A 15022-nucleotide genomic window follows, 5' to 3' on the forward strand; every position below is an offset into this window, starting at 1 on the left:
CTGCGATCGCTAATAAAGATCCAGAAAGCTCAAAAGTGATCTTTATAGCGCCGCAGCGATTTTACGGCATTTTTGCAGTAATCAGAAAAAAATAATTTCGGTCACTGCGGTGGGGCGGACTGAACGCAAGTGTGCGCACAAGATCAGGCCTGATCGGGCGAACACTGCGTTTTTTGTAGAGCCTAAGGTGACCCTAATGTACTGATATAGATCTGATTGCGATCAGTCTTGATCACTTACAGATACTATAGAGTACTAGTGCTGATTAGCGACAGAGATGACGCTAATCAGCAACCGCGGTGCGGTGGGCGCTAACTACCTAACAAGTAGCTAAGTAACTGGCGGTGATAAGGGACCCTTACAGGGGGGTGATCAGGGAGTCTATATGGGGTGATCAGGGGTTAATAAGTGACAGGGGGGGTGTAATATGTGTTTGTGTGTGTGGTGTTTGGTGCTACTTACAGAGCTGCCTGTGTCCTCTGGTGGTCGATCCAAGCAAAAGGGACCACCAGAGGACCAGGTATATCAGACGCTATTTACAAAATAGCGCCTGACATACCTATTTCATTGGTTATTTTAAAAATGTACAGCCTGCCAGCAAATGATCAGCGCTGGCAGGCTGTAGTTCAACTTGTTTACTGCGCGATCCTGTGAGCGCGCGTTCACAGGAAATCTCAGGTCTCACGAGATGACGCCAATAGGCGTCGTTGAGACCTGAGAGCGCTGCCGCCCGGACGCCTTTCGGCGTTACAGTGGCGGCAAGCGGTTAATATAGGTAACAATAGAAATAGAAAATACTCCGTTATCATGTAAGCAATCTCTAATGGTTTCTTTATGTTAGCTATGGTAAAGGCCTTGAACTACAATCCATTCTCTGTTCTATCTTTTATTCACTATACTTCACGTGACTATTGTTATATTTGGTTTTATGAAGTTATCTATGGTTCTAATGCATATGCTCTTCAAGCTATAACACCTCGCTCACTCCCAGTAAATGACTGCTCAGATGCTGTGGTTACAGTTGGCTATAGCATCTGACAGGATGTCAGCGATCAGAGCTATCTCCAATCATGGACGCTGCCAGCAGACATCTGATGTGTGAAACCGCACGCATGCTTCGCCTATGGCACTCACTTAACTTCCCGACATCCGCCATACATGTATGGAGGATGTTGGGAAGGGGTTAGAACTTCTTCTCACCTGTATGAATTCTCTGATATTGAACAAGGGCTTATTTCTGAATAAAACAGTTTCCACATTCTAAACATAAACATGGCTGCACCACTGTGTGACTTCCCTAATGATTCTCAAAATTAGATTTTTTATTAAAACACGTTCTGGGCATGAATATCACTTCTTCTCTGTGTGAGATTTCAGATGCTTAACAAGTAATGATTTCTGTGTAAAACATTTTCCACATTCTGGGCAGGAAAATGGCCTCTCCCCTGTGTGAATTTTTAAATGCTCAGCAAGATGATTTTTCCTAGCAAAACATTTTCCACATTCTGGACATGAAAACAGCTTCTCCCCTGTGTGATGTATCTGATGGTTAAGAAGAATTGATTTCATAGCAAAACGTTTACCACATTCTGAACATGAATATGGCTTCTCCCCTGTGTGATGTCTTTGATGGCTGTTAAGAATTGATTTCTGAGTAAAACATTTGCCACATTCTGAACATGAATACGGCTTCTCCCCTGTGTGATGTATTTGATGGATATCAAGACTTGATTTCCGAGTAAAACATTTGCTACATTCTGGACATGGATACGGCTTCTCCCCTGTGTGTTGTCTTTGATGGATTTCAAGACTTAATTTCTGAGTAAAACATTTGCCACATTCTGAACATGAATAAGACTTCTCCCCTGTGTGAACTATCTGATGCCTCTCAAGATTTGATTTTTCAGTAAAACATTTGCCACATTCTGAACATGAATACGGCTTCTCCCCTGTGTGAATTTTCTGATGCCTCGCAAGATGTGATTTCCCAGTAAAACATTTGCCACATTCTGAACATGAATACGGCTTCTCGCCTGTGTGATTTCTTTGATGGATATCAAGAAATGATTTATGAGTAAAACATTTGTCACATTCTGAACATGAATAAGACTTCTTCCCTTTCTGAGCTCTTTGGGATCCAGCACCACTTCTGTGGTTTGCATTCTGCATAACAGTCTTTTTTAAAGGATCAGATGGCAGATTTTTGATTTGAAGGTCTGAGTGTACAACTGGGATAATGGCACGTTTTTCATATGTATCTGGTGCGACAACCAAATCATCTGCATCATAATATGTAGGTATCAGGTGTTCTTCTGTGCTTCCGGTACAGTCATCTGTCAAGAACAAAACTTTTAAAAATAATTCTCAAATAATATAATCTTTAAAATGATATTGATTTTTTATAACATAAAAATTCTGATACAAATTGCAAAACATGAAGCAAAATTCTATGATAAATTGACAAAGACAGTAGACCTCAGACCACCAGGCTCGAATACCAAGTGGAGAATCATAAAGGGACCTGCGAGTCAGTGCTATTAGGTGGTGCCCGTGTCCCTGACAGCTACTTGCACGTAAAGGGCAGTGGAGAGGAACAGTGCGGTGATCTATGAGCAGACCATGGCTATGCAGCCAGTCTATGGCTGGATTACCATTCTCTATTAGAATGTTCTCTTCCCTTAAAATAAAAAAAAATCTGCATTAAAAAGCATGTGTCAGCAGAATCAACCCTGTTAACCCAGACATAATGCTTCTTGGGGTCCATTCACACATCCGTGTGTGTTTTGCGGATCCACGGAACCGCAAAACACGGACACCGGTAATGTGCGTTCCACATTTTGCGGACCGCACATTGCCGGCACTAATAGAATATGCCTATTCTTGTGCGCAATTGCGGACAAGAATAGGACATGTTCTATTTTTTTCGGGAATGTAATTGCGGACCCGGAAGTGCGGGTTCGCAATACCGGATCCTGGCAGCACGTCGTGCTGCCCCATAGAAATGAATGGGTCCGCAATTCCGTTCCACAAAATGCGGAACGAAATTGCGGACGTGTGAATGGACCCTTAGAGTTGATCACACTGAGTGAAACAACCTCTCTCTCTTGAAATCCAGTGCCGTTTTTCAGAAATGATTTAATATGCTAATAAAAGGTGTTCACAGGGGCGCACTGCCAAATAGGTAACGTGAGGTGATTGTCTGAGGCGGTTCCGGGTAGGGACAATTGGGGGTTGGTGGCAGGGACCTGGGCAATGAGCGCTTCCATTGTGGAAGGATTCATCTCTGCATATTAAACTGTAGGATGCCTCCCTGCTCCGCCATTCCCTCTGCAAAGCTACAGACACCAGGCCTGAAGCCCATCAGAGGCCAGCGCAGCTCAGGGCACAGACCAGAAGAGGCCTTTGCCCCGCATTGTATCCTGACAGCCACATGGAGGTAAGCATTTGATTTATTTTTCTTTGCAGCTGCTGTTTGGCCACATGGGGGTGCGCATTATTATAACTGGGGGCGCTTGAAAAGGGCATTTTTCCACTAGCACACATAATTTAGGGGATGGGGCACTAGGGGGACAAAGGTTCTGCTGGGGGCACTAAAAAAGGGTATTTTTTTGTACTGGCAAACAAAGGGGCTTTTTTGTACTGGCACGTTATAAGCGGGCATTTGTACTGGCACAAGTTATAAAGGGGTATTTTTGTACTGGCACACAGAAGGGGAGAGGAACATGATTGATATGGGAACAATGCTGACATTATTACTATTGGGGGCACTGATAATACTGAGTGCCTTCTGGCAGAGATTTATTACTATTAGTGGGACTTTGGGTAGAAGTATTACTGGGGGGGGGGGGGGGGCACCCTGGCACAGTATCATCTCAGTGCAATTATTTTTGGGGGACAGTATTGGGGGGTGGCAGGATGGGATGTTGAGAAGGTGGGAGGATGATGGAAAAGTAAGAAACAAAGATTCCCGTTTGTGAAACTCTGCAGAGATGAGAGATGCTGAAAGAAATCATCATGGCGGTCTGAGGTGAATGGAGAAGATGAGGAAAGAGAACATCTACATCAGAGAAGACCTCACTGGATGTAAGAGGTATGTGGTGCTGTATTACAGATGTCTGCTGGATTCTGCTACAATCACTGCTTATTAAACACCAGTCTTGGGCAGTGGCGCATGTCGTAGGAGTCTCAACAGCGTCCTGAAGCTAAGCGACTTCCTTATTTCTGCATGCTGCCTGCTTAAGTATTCTGCATATATCATATGTTGTATCTTTATCTGAGTACATTATATATAGAAACTACTGGTGTGTTTCCATTTTTACTTCTCATCGTCTGATTACCATCCCCATCCTGGTCCAGTCATCTACTGATGGGTTCCTATCTTCTGGCTTTCTTCTTACCTGCTAGTGCTGCGATATGTGCTTTGTATTACACAGTTTGGTCCTACTGTAAGTCCTGGGGGTATCTGAGTACTGGGGGACACCAAGTACCTGGGGAAGGCGCCTGCTATAGGGGGAAGTCCAATTCAGGGTCATTACAGTTACAGACTCATCTGTAGGAATCTCCTCCTTATACTGTTCATCACCCCTCACATCTGTCTCTGTAGGAATCTCCTCCTTACACTGGTCATCACCCATCACATCTGTCTCTGTAGGAATCTCCTCCTTACACTGGTCTTCACCCCTCACATCTGTCTCTGTAGGAATCTCCTCCTTACACTGGTCATCACCCCTCACATCCGTCTCTGTAGGAATCTCCTCCTTACACTGGTCATCACCCATCACATCTGTCTCTGTAGGAATCTCCTCCTTACACTGGTCTTCACCCCTCACATCCGTCTCTGTAGGAATCTCCTCCTTACACTGGTCATCACCCCTCACATCTGTCTCTGTAGGGATCTCCTCCTTACACTGGTCATCGCCCCTCACATCTGTCTCTGTAGGAATCTCCTCCTTACACTGGTCATCACTAGAGTTGAGCGAACACCTGGATGTTCGGGTTCGAGAAGTTCGGCCGAACATCCCGGAAATGTTCGGGTTCGGGATCCGAACCCGATCCGAACTTCGTCCCGAACCCGAACCCCATTGAAGTCAATGGGGACCCGAACTTTTCGGCACTAAAAAGGCTGTAAAACAGCCCAGGAAAGAGCTAGAGGGCTGCAAAAGGCAGCAACATGTAGGTAAATCCCCTGCAAACAAATGTGGATAGGGAAATGAATTAAAATAAAAATTAAATAAATAAAAATTAACCAAAATCAATTGGAGAGAGGTTCCATAGCAGAGAATCTGGCTTCCCGTCACCCACCACTGGAACAGTCCATTCTCAGATATTTAGGCCCCGGAACCCAGGCAGAGGAGAGAGGTCCCGTAACAGAGAATCTGGCTTCATGTCAGCAGAGAATTAGTCTGCATGTCATAGCAGAGAATGAGGCTTCACGTCAGCCACCACTGCAACAGTCCATTGGCATATATTTAGGCCCAGCACACACACAGGCAGAGGAGAGAGGTCCCGTAACAGAGAATCTGGCTTCATGTCAGCAGAGAATCAGTCTGCATGTCATAGCAGAGAATGAGGCTTCACGTCAGCCACCACTGCAACAGTCCATTGGCATATATTTAGGCCCAGCACACACACAGGCAGAGGAGAGAGGTCCCGTAACAGAGAATCTGGCTTCATGTCAGCAGAGAATCAGTCTGCATGTCATAGCAGAGAATGAGGCTTCACGTCAGCCACCACTGCAACAGTCCATTGTCATAAATTTAGGCCCAGCACTAGTGTTGAGCGGCATGTCCCATATTCGAATTCGCGAAATTTTGTGAATATTAGAAAGAATATTCGTAAAATATTCGCGATTATTCAAATTCGTTATTATTTCGCATATGCGATAATTCGAATTATCGCATAATACATATGCTATGCAAAATTCACATGTGCGCTAATGAAATCGCCTTACGAAGATTCGCAACTCAATTCAATCACTAATGTATGAATGCAATGCCCTTTGCCTCTGTTCTGGGACAAGTGTAGATATTCGCATGTGCGCTAATAAAATCGCCTTACGAAGATTCGCACCTCAATCACTTTCTAGGGAATGTGAGACTTTTGGGAATCAATCGAGATACAGTGGGGGGTGATGACAGTAGTTGACAGAGTACAGATCAATGTAATCTGTAAGGTGGAAAGTAAAATAAAAAATACGAATATTCGTAAATCGAATTTTACGAAGTTCTACGTATTCGCGAATATGGTGCTATACTATATGAATGCACAGGCCTTTGCCTCTCTGTTCTGGGGACAAGTGTAGATATTTGCATTTGCGTTAATAAAATCGCCTTATGAAGATTCGCAGCTCAATTCAATCACTAATGTATGAATGCAAAGCCCTTTGCCTCTGTTCTGGGACAAGTGTAGATATTCGCATGTGCGCTAATAAAATCGCCTTACGAAGATTCGCAACTCAATTCACTAATGTATGAATGCAAAGCCCTTTGCCTCTGTTCTGGGACGTGCCGATATTCGCATGTGCGCTAATAAAATCGCCTTACGAAGATTCGCGCCTCAATCACTTTCTAGGCAATGTGAGTAAGATCTGAGCTGTTGGACCTTTGGGAAACAATCAATTATATGTGTACTGTAATTTTGTGGGGGGGGGGGGGGGGAAAACAAAAAACGAATATTCGTTTTTACGAATATATAGCACTATATTCGAAATATTCGCGAAATCGCGAAGTTGCGATATTCACGAAAAAAATTTGCTTTTCGAATATTCGCTCTCAACACTACCCAGCACCCAGGCAGAGGAGAGAGGTCCCGTAACAGACAATCTGGCTTCATGTCAGCAGAGAATCAGTCTGCATGTCATAGCAGAGAATGAGGCTTCACGTCAGCCACCACTGCAACAGTCCATTGGCATATATTTAGGCCCAGCACACACACAGGCAGAGGAGAGAGGTCCAGTAACAGAGAATCTGGCTTCATGTCAGCAGAGAATCAGTCTGCATGTCATAGCAGAGAATGAGGCTTCACGTCACCCACCACTGCAACAGTCCATTGGCATATATTTAGGCCTAGCACACAGGCAGAGCAGAGAGGTCCCGTAACAGACGATCTGGCTTCATGTCAGCAGAGAATCAGTCTGCATGTCATAGCAGAGAATGAGGCTTCACGTCAGCCACCACTGCAACAGTCCATTGGCATATATTTAGGCCTAGCACACAGGCAGAGCAGAGAGGTCCCGTAACAGACGATCTGGCTTCATGTCAGCAGAGAATCAGTCTGCATGTCATAGCAGAGAATGAGGCTTCACGTCAGCCACCACTGCAACAGTCCATTGGCATATATTTAGGCCTAGCACACAGGCAGAGCAGAGAGGTCCCGTAACAGACAATCTGGCTTCATGACAGCAGAGAATCAGTCTGCATGTCATAGCAGAGAATGAGGCTTCACGTCAGCCACCACTGCAACAGTCCATTGGCATATATTTAGGCCCAGCACACACACAGGCAGAGGAGAGAGGTCCAGTAACAGAGAATCTGGCTTCATGTCAGCAGAGAATCAGTCTGCATGTCATAGCAGAGAATCAGGCTTCATGTCAGCCACCACTGCAACAGTCCATTGGCATATATTTAGGCCCAGCACCCAGGCAGAGGAGGGAGGTCCCGTAACAGAGAATCTGTCTTCATGTCAGCAGAGAATCAGTCTGCATGTCATAGCAGAGAATGAGGCTTCACGTCAGCCACCACTGCAACAGTCCATTGGCATATATTTAGGCCTAGCACACAGGCAGAGGAGAGGTTCATTCAACTTTGGGTAGCCTCGCAATATAATGGTAAAATGAAAATAAAAATAGGATTGAATGAGGAAGTGCCCTGGAGTCCAATAATATATGGTTATGGGGAGGTAGTTAATGTCTAATCTGGACAAGGGACGGACAGGTCCTGTGGGATCCATGCCTGGTTCATTTTTATGAACGTCAGCTTGTCCACATTGGCTGTAGACAGGCGGCTGCGTTTGTCTGTAATGACGCCCCCTGCCGTGCTGAATACACGTTCAGACAAAACGCTGGCTGCCGGGCAGGCCAGCACCTCCAAGGCATAAAAGGCTAGCTCTGGCCACGTGGACAATTTAGAGACCCAGAAGTTGAATGGGGCCGAACCATCAGTCAGTACGTGGAGGGGTGTGCACACGTACTGTTCCACCATGTTAGTGAAATGTTGCCTCCTGCTAACACGTTGCGTATCAGGTGGTGGTGCAGTTAGCTGTGGCGTGTTGACAAAAGTTTTCCACATCTCTGCCATGCTAACCCTGCCCTCAGAGGAGCTGGCCGTGACACAGCTGCCTTGGCGACCTCTTGCTCCTCCTCTGCCTTGGCCTTGGGCTTCCACTTGTTCCCCTGTGACATTTGGGAATGCTCTCAGTAGCGCGTCTACCAACGTGCGCTTGTACTCGCGCATCTTCCTATCACGCTCCAGTGCAGGAAGTAAGGTGGGCACATTGTCTTTGTAGCGTGGATCCAGCAGGGTGGCAACCCAGTAGTCCGCACAGGTTAAAATGTGGGCAACTCTGCTGTCGTTGCGCAGGCACTGCAGCATGTAGTCGCTCATGTGTGCCAGGCTGCCCAGGGGTAAGGACAAGCTGTCCTCTGTGGGAGGCGTATCGTCATCGTCCTGCCTTTCCCCCCAGCCACGCACCAGTGATGGACCCGAGCTGCGTTGGGTGCCACCCCGCTGTGACCATGCTTCATCCTCATCCTCCTCCACCTCCTCCTCATCCTCGTCCTCCTCGTCCTCCAGTAGTGGGCCCTGGCTGGCCACATTTGTACCTGGCCTCTGCTGTTGCCAAAAACCTCCCTCTGAGTCACTTCGAAGAGACTGGCCTGAAAGTGCTAAAAATGACCCCTCTTCCTCCTCCTCCTCCTCCTCCTCCTGGGCCACCTCCTCTTCCATCATCGCCCTAAGTGTTTTCTCAAGGAGACATAGAAGTGGTATTGTAACGCTGATAACGGTGTCATCGCCACTGGCCATGTTGGTGGAGTACTCGAAACAGCGCAACAGGGCACACAGGTCTCGCATGGAGGCCCAGTCATTGGTGGTGAAGTGGTGCTGTTCTGTAGTGCGACTGACCCGTGCGTGCTGCAGCTGAAACTCCACTATGGCCTGCTGCTGCTCGCACAGTCTGTCCAGCATGTGCAAGGTGGAGTTCCACCTGGTGGGCACGTCGCATATGAGGCGGTGAGCGGGAAGGCCGAAGTTACGCTGTAGCGCAGACAGGCGAGCAGCAGCAGGATGTGAACGCCGGAAGCGCGAACAGACGGCCCGCACTTTATGCAGCAGCTCTGACATGTCGGGGTAGTTGTGAATGAACTTCTGCACCACCAAATTCAGCACATGCGCCAAGCAAGGGATGTGCGTCAAATTGGCTAGTCCCAGAGCTGCAACGAGATTTCGCCCATTATCACACACCACCAGGCCGGGCTTGAGGCTCACCGGCAGCAACCACTCGTCGGTCTGTTGTTCTATACCCCGCCACAACTCCTGTGCGGTGTGGGGCCTGTCCCCCAAACATATGAGTTTCAGAATGGCCTGCTGACGTTTACCCCGGGCTGTGCTGAAGTTGGTGGTGAAGGTGTGTGGCTGACTGGATGAGCAGGTGGAAGAAGAGGAGGAGGAAGCCGAGAAGGAGGAGGTGGCAACAGGAGGCAAAGAATGTTGCCCTGCGATCCTTGGCGGCGGAAGGACGTGCGCCAAACAGCTCTCCGCCTGGGGCCCAGCTGCCACTACATTTACCCAGTGTGCAGTTAGGGAGATATAGCGTCCCTGGCCGTGCTTACTGGTCCACGTATCTGTGGTTAGGTGGACCTTGCCTACAGATGGCGTTGCGCAGTGCACACTTGATTTTATCGGATACTTGGTTGTGCAGGGAAGGCACGGCTCTCTTGGAGAAGTAGTGCCGGCTGGGAACAACATACTGTGGGACAGCAAGCGACATGAGCTGTTTGAAGCTGTCTGTGTCCACCAGCCTAAATGACAGCATTTCATAGGCCAGTAGTTTAGAAATGCTGGCATTCAGGGCCAGGGATCGAGGGTGGCTAGGTGGGAATTTACGCTTTCTATCAAATGTTTGTGAGATGGAGAGCTGAACGCTGGCGTGTGACATGGTTGAGACGCTTGGTGACGGAGGTGGTGGTGGTGGTGTTGGTGGTACATCCCCTGTTTGCTGGGCGGCAGGTGCCAACGTTCCTCCAGAGGCGGAGGAAGAGGCCGAGGCGGCAGCAGCAGAATAGGCCGAGGCGGCAGCAGCAGAAGAGGTAGCACGGGGAGCCTGAGTGACTTCCTTGGTTTTAAGGTGTTTACTCCACTGCAGTTCATGCTTTGCATGCAGGTGCCTGGTCATGCAGGTTGTGCTCAGGTTCAGAACGTTAATGCCTCGCTTCAGGCTCTGATGGCACAGCGTGCAAACCACTCGGGTCTTGTCGTCAGCACATTGTTTGAAGAAGTGCCATGCCAGGGAACTCCTTGAAGCTGCCTTTGGGGTGCTCGGTCCCAGATGGCGGCGGTCAGTAGCAGGCGGAGTCTCTTGGCGGCGGGTGTTCTGCTTTTGCCCACTGCTCCCTCTTTTGCTACGCTGTTGGCTCGGTCTCACCACTGCCTCTTCCTCCGAACTGTGAAAGTCAGTGGCACGACCTTCATTCCATGTGGGGTCTAGGACCTCATCGTCCCCTGCATCGTCTTCCACCCAGTCTTGATCCCTGACCTCCTGTTCAGTCTGCACACTGCAGAAAGACGCAGCAGTTGGCACCTGTGTTTCGTCATCATCAGAGACATGCTGAGGTGGTATTCCCATGTCCTCATCATCAGGAAACATAAGTGGTTGTGCGTCAGTGCATTCTATGTCTTTCACCGCTGGGGAAGGGCTAGGTGGATGCCCTTGGGAAACCCTGCCAGCGGAGTCTTCAAACAGCATAAGAGACTGCTGCATAACTTGAGGCTGAGACAGTTTCCCTGGTATGCATGGGGGTGATGTGACAGACTGATGGGGTTGGTTTTCAGGCGCCATCTGTGCGCTTTCTGCAGAAGACTGGGTGGGAGATAATGTGAACGTGCTGGATCCACTGTCGGCCACCCAATTGACTAATGCCTGTACCTGCTCAGGCCTTACCATCCTTAGAACGGCATTGGGCCCCACCATATATCGCTGTAAATTCTGGCGGCTACTGGGACCTGAGGTAGTTGGTACACTAGGACGTGTGGATGTGGCAGAACGGCCACGTCCTCTCCCAGCACCAGAGGGTCCACTAACACCACCACGACCATGTCCACGTCCGCGTCCCTTACTAGATGTTTTTCTCATTGTTATGGTTCACCACAACAACAAATATATTATTTGGCCCAATGTATTGTATTCAAATTCAGCGGGATATAAATTTGAGGCCTAGTATTTAGGCGCTGGGTGACCGGTATGGATTTAGTGACAGAATTAGACTTGGAAATGCACAGAAGCGTGTGTGTGAAGTTATTCTGAATGACCCTATGTGCACCTTCAATATGATCTACCCTTTTAGGGATAGATTTCAAATAGCTCTGATATAGCAGAAACGACTAAATTATGAAATTGCTAAATTGGGAATTGTATTTCAACCCAGAACAAAAAATGTGCTTTGACGGACACTAAATAACTTTCCCAGCCACAACAGGACAGCGGTAACGAGAGATTTAGCGGGATATAAATTTGAGGCCTAGTATTTAGGCGCTGGGTGACAGGTATGGGTTTAGTGCCAGAATTAGACTTGGAAATACACAGTAGCGTGTGTGTGTGAAGTTATTCTGAATGACCCAATGTGCACCTTGAATATTATATACCCTTTTAGGGATAGATTTCAAATAGCTCTGATATAGCAGAAACCACTAAATTATGAAATTGCTAAATTGGGAATTGTATTTCAACCCAGAACAAGAAATGTGCTTGAACGGACACTAAATAACTCGCCCAGCTACAGCACTAAGGACAGATTTAGCGGGATATAAATTTGAGGCCTAGTATTTAGGCGCTGGGTGACAGGTATGGGTTTAGTGCCAGAATTAGACTTGGAAATACACAGTAGCGGGTGTGTGTGAAGTTATTCTGAATGACCCAATGTGCACCTTGAATATTATATACCCTTTTAGGGATAGATTTCAAATAGCTCTGATATAGCAGAAACCACTAAATTATGAAATTGCTAAATTGGGAATTGTATTTCAACCCAGAACAAGAAATGTGCTTGAACGGACACTAAATAACTCGCCCAGCTACAGCACTAGGGACAGATTTAGCTGGATATAAATTTGAGGCCTAGTATTTAGGCGCTGCGTGACAGGTATGGGTTTAGTGCCAGAATTAGACTTGGAAATACACAGTAGCGGGTGTGTGTGAAGTTATTCTGAATGACCCAATGTGCACCTTGAATATTATATACCCCTTTTAGGGATAGATTTCAAATAGCTCTGATATAGCAGAACCCACTAAATTATGAAATTGCTAAATTGGGAATTGTATTTCAACCCAGAACAAGAAATGTGCTTGAACGGACACTAAATAACTCGCCCAGCTACAGCACTAGGGACAGATTTAGCTGGATATAAATTTGAGGCCTAGTTATTTAGGCGCTGGTGACCGGTATGGATTTAGTGACCAGAATTAGACTGGGATATGGCCAAAAATAAACAGACTATTGCTGGTTAAATGCACTTGGTGTGACAGCTTCACCCTGATGTAGGCTTTAGCCAAAAAACAACCACACCATTGAGGGTTAAATGCACTTGGTGACGGGCGCAGCTTGCCCCTGATTTTGTATATGGCCAAAAAATGAACAGACTATTGCTGGTTAAATGCACTTGGTGTGACAGCTTCACCCTGATGTAGGCTTTAGCCAAAAAACAACCACACCATTGAGGGTTAAATGCACTTGGTGACAGGCGCAGCTTGCCCCTGATTTTGTATATGGCCAAAAAATGAACAGACTATTGCTGGTTAAATGCACTTGGTGTGACAGCTTCACCCTGATGTAGGCTTTAGCCAAAAAACAACCACACCATTGAGGGTTAAATGCACTTGGTCGCAGCTTGTGCTGGCGCACCACAAGACACAAAATGGCCGCCGATCACCCCAGAAAAATGTGACTGACAAACGGTCTGTGCAGCCTAAAAACAGTGAGCAATTGAGGATCAGCAGCTCAATGATCCACAGCTGCAGATCGATCAGTTAATCAAGTCCTTTGGAGGAGTTAATCTGCCTAATCTCGCCCTACTGTCGCAGCCGCAACCTCTCCCTACGCTAATCAGAGCAGAGTGACGGGCGGCGCTATGTGACTCCAGCTTAAATAGAGGCTGGGTCACATGGTGCTCTGGCCAATCACAGCCATGCCAATAGTAGGCATGGCTTTGATGGCCTCTTGGGGCAAGTAGTATGACGCTTGTTGATTGGCTGCTTTGCAGCCTTTCAAAAAGCGCCAAGAAAGCGTCACAAAAGCGCGAAGAAAGCGACGAACACCGAACCCGAACCCGGACTTTTACGAAAATGTTCGGGTCCGTGTCACGGACACCCCAAAATTCGGTACGAACCCGAACTATACAGTTCGAGTTCGCTCATCCCTAGTCATCACCCCTTACATCTGTCTCTGTAGGAATCTCCTCCTTACACTGGTCATCACCCCTTACATCTGTCTCTGTAGGAATGTCCTCCTCACACTGGTCATCACCCCTCACATCTGTTTCTGTAGCATTAACATTCTTCATATCTTCATCCTGTTATAAATTTTGTTAAATACTGTAAAAATCAGTGCATTGTCTAAGAAACTGCATGGAAAAACAAAACTGGGAGTAAAGCATGCCAATATTTGAAGTACAACCATGCAAAAGGTGCTGCTCTCCAGTGTAAGTTTCATCCTAGTTCGCTTCTTTACTCCCTCCTCTGCAGCTCTGGTCTCTATATTTTCCAAGGAAAGCAGGAGCTCGTCCCATGTGACTATCAAGCACCTGCATCTCCCAGAAGTGCGCTGCAGCCAGCTCTTTTTAGGCCCTTCTCCCGATTTCCTCTTCCTCACACACAGCCCCAGCGAGTCCCATAATAGATGCCCCCCTCCCCTCTTGCTCCACTGTCTAGAGAGATACAGCTATATACCTCCATGAATATACAAGTAGGGATGAATGAAAGGAGTCTGCACTGCTTCTCCACGAGATGACTGCACCGGCACTGACAGGAGGAGGGAGCAGAGAAGATACTGAGCATGTGTCCATCCCTGAATGCAGGACCAGAATTTCAGCCACAGGATAAACAGCAGGGGGCGCTACCAGAAGGAAAGTGTAAAGTACAAAAAAAAATGCAAACAATATTATTACAGCATGTACATTGTATTTAACCCTTTCTACGCCAGGCCAGTTTTCAGCTTCCTGCCCAGGCCATTTTTTGCAAATATGATTCGTCACTTTATGTAGTGAGTACTATGGCACTGGTCGGGAAGTCACTTCCCACAGCGCCGTACTATTGCAGTGCTGGTCGGGAAGGGGTTAAACTCCATAAAACCTTTTCATTGCACTGTTCAATGAAGGCCTCATTTACACAACCATATGAGTTTTACGGTCTGCAAACTGCAGATCCGCGAAATATGGGTCACGTCTGTGTCTCACCCGCCTGTGCGCTTTGCAGCATCCGTATTTTCATTCCCAAAACAGAACATGTCCTAGACTGGTCTGCAAAACGTGGACCCATTATAGTTCATGGGACCACAAAAAAAAAAAAAAATTTGCGGATGGCACATGGGCTGCATCCGTATTTACTGGTTTCACAGTTTGTACACCGCACAATAGATACAGCCCTGTGAAGGGGGCCTAATTATCATGACAACCAAAAATAGAAACATTGACAGCAGAAAATGATGATTACTTACCGTTAATTTGATTTTCCAGAGCGCATGACAGCACCACAAGAGGAGAGAGGATCCGCCCCAACAGACAGGAAACCTGCAGAATAAAAGGGCGGACACTCTCCT

At 47.2% G+C, this 15022-nt stretch overlaps 1 protein-coding gene across 1 annotated transcript; it reads right to left on the bottom strand.

Moving 5' to 3' along the window:
• Positions 1 to 662: 662 nt before the first annotated feature.
• LOC122937820 (gastrula zinc finger protein XlCGF71.1-like) lies at positions 663 to 14316 on the bottom strand. Its single transcript, XM_044292916.1, has 2 exons — positions 14155 to 14316; positions 663 to 2333 (listed from the first exon to the last, which is right to left on the bottom strand). Exon 2 carries the CDS (start codon positions 2167 to 2169, stop codon positions 1351 to 1353), a length of 819 nt encoding a protein of 272 aa, XP_044148851.1. The 5' UTR covers positions 2170 to 2333; positions 14155 to 14316; the 3' UTR covers positions 663 to 1350.
• Between the last annotated feature and the right edge of the window lie 706 nt (positions 14317 to 15022).

The sequence above is a fragment of the Bufo gargarizans genome, chromosome 5 (genome assembly GCF_014858855.1).
Source record: "Bufo gargarizans isolate SCDJY-AF-19 chromosome 5, ASM1485885v1, whole genome shotgun sequence".
In the NCBI taxonomy this organism is placed as follows: domain Eukaryota; kingdom Metazoa; phylum Chordata; class Amphibia; order Anura; family Bufonidae; genus Bufo; species Bufo gargarizans.

Coding starts and splice junctions, on each gene's coding strand:
- LOC122937820 (XM_044292916.1), bottom strand. CDS start 2,169: ATGCAGAATGCAAACCACAGAAGTGGTGCTGGATCCCAAAGAGCTCAG.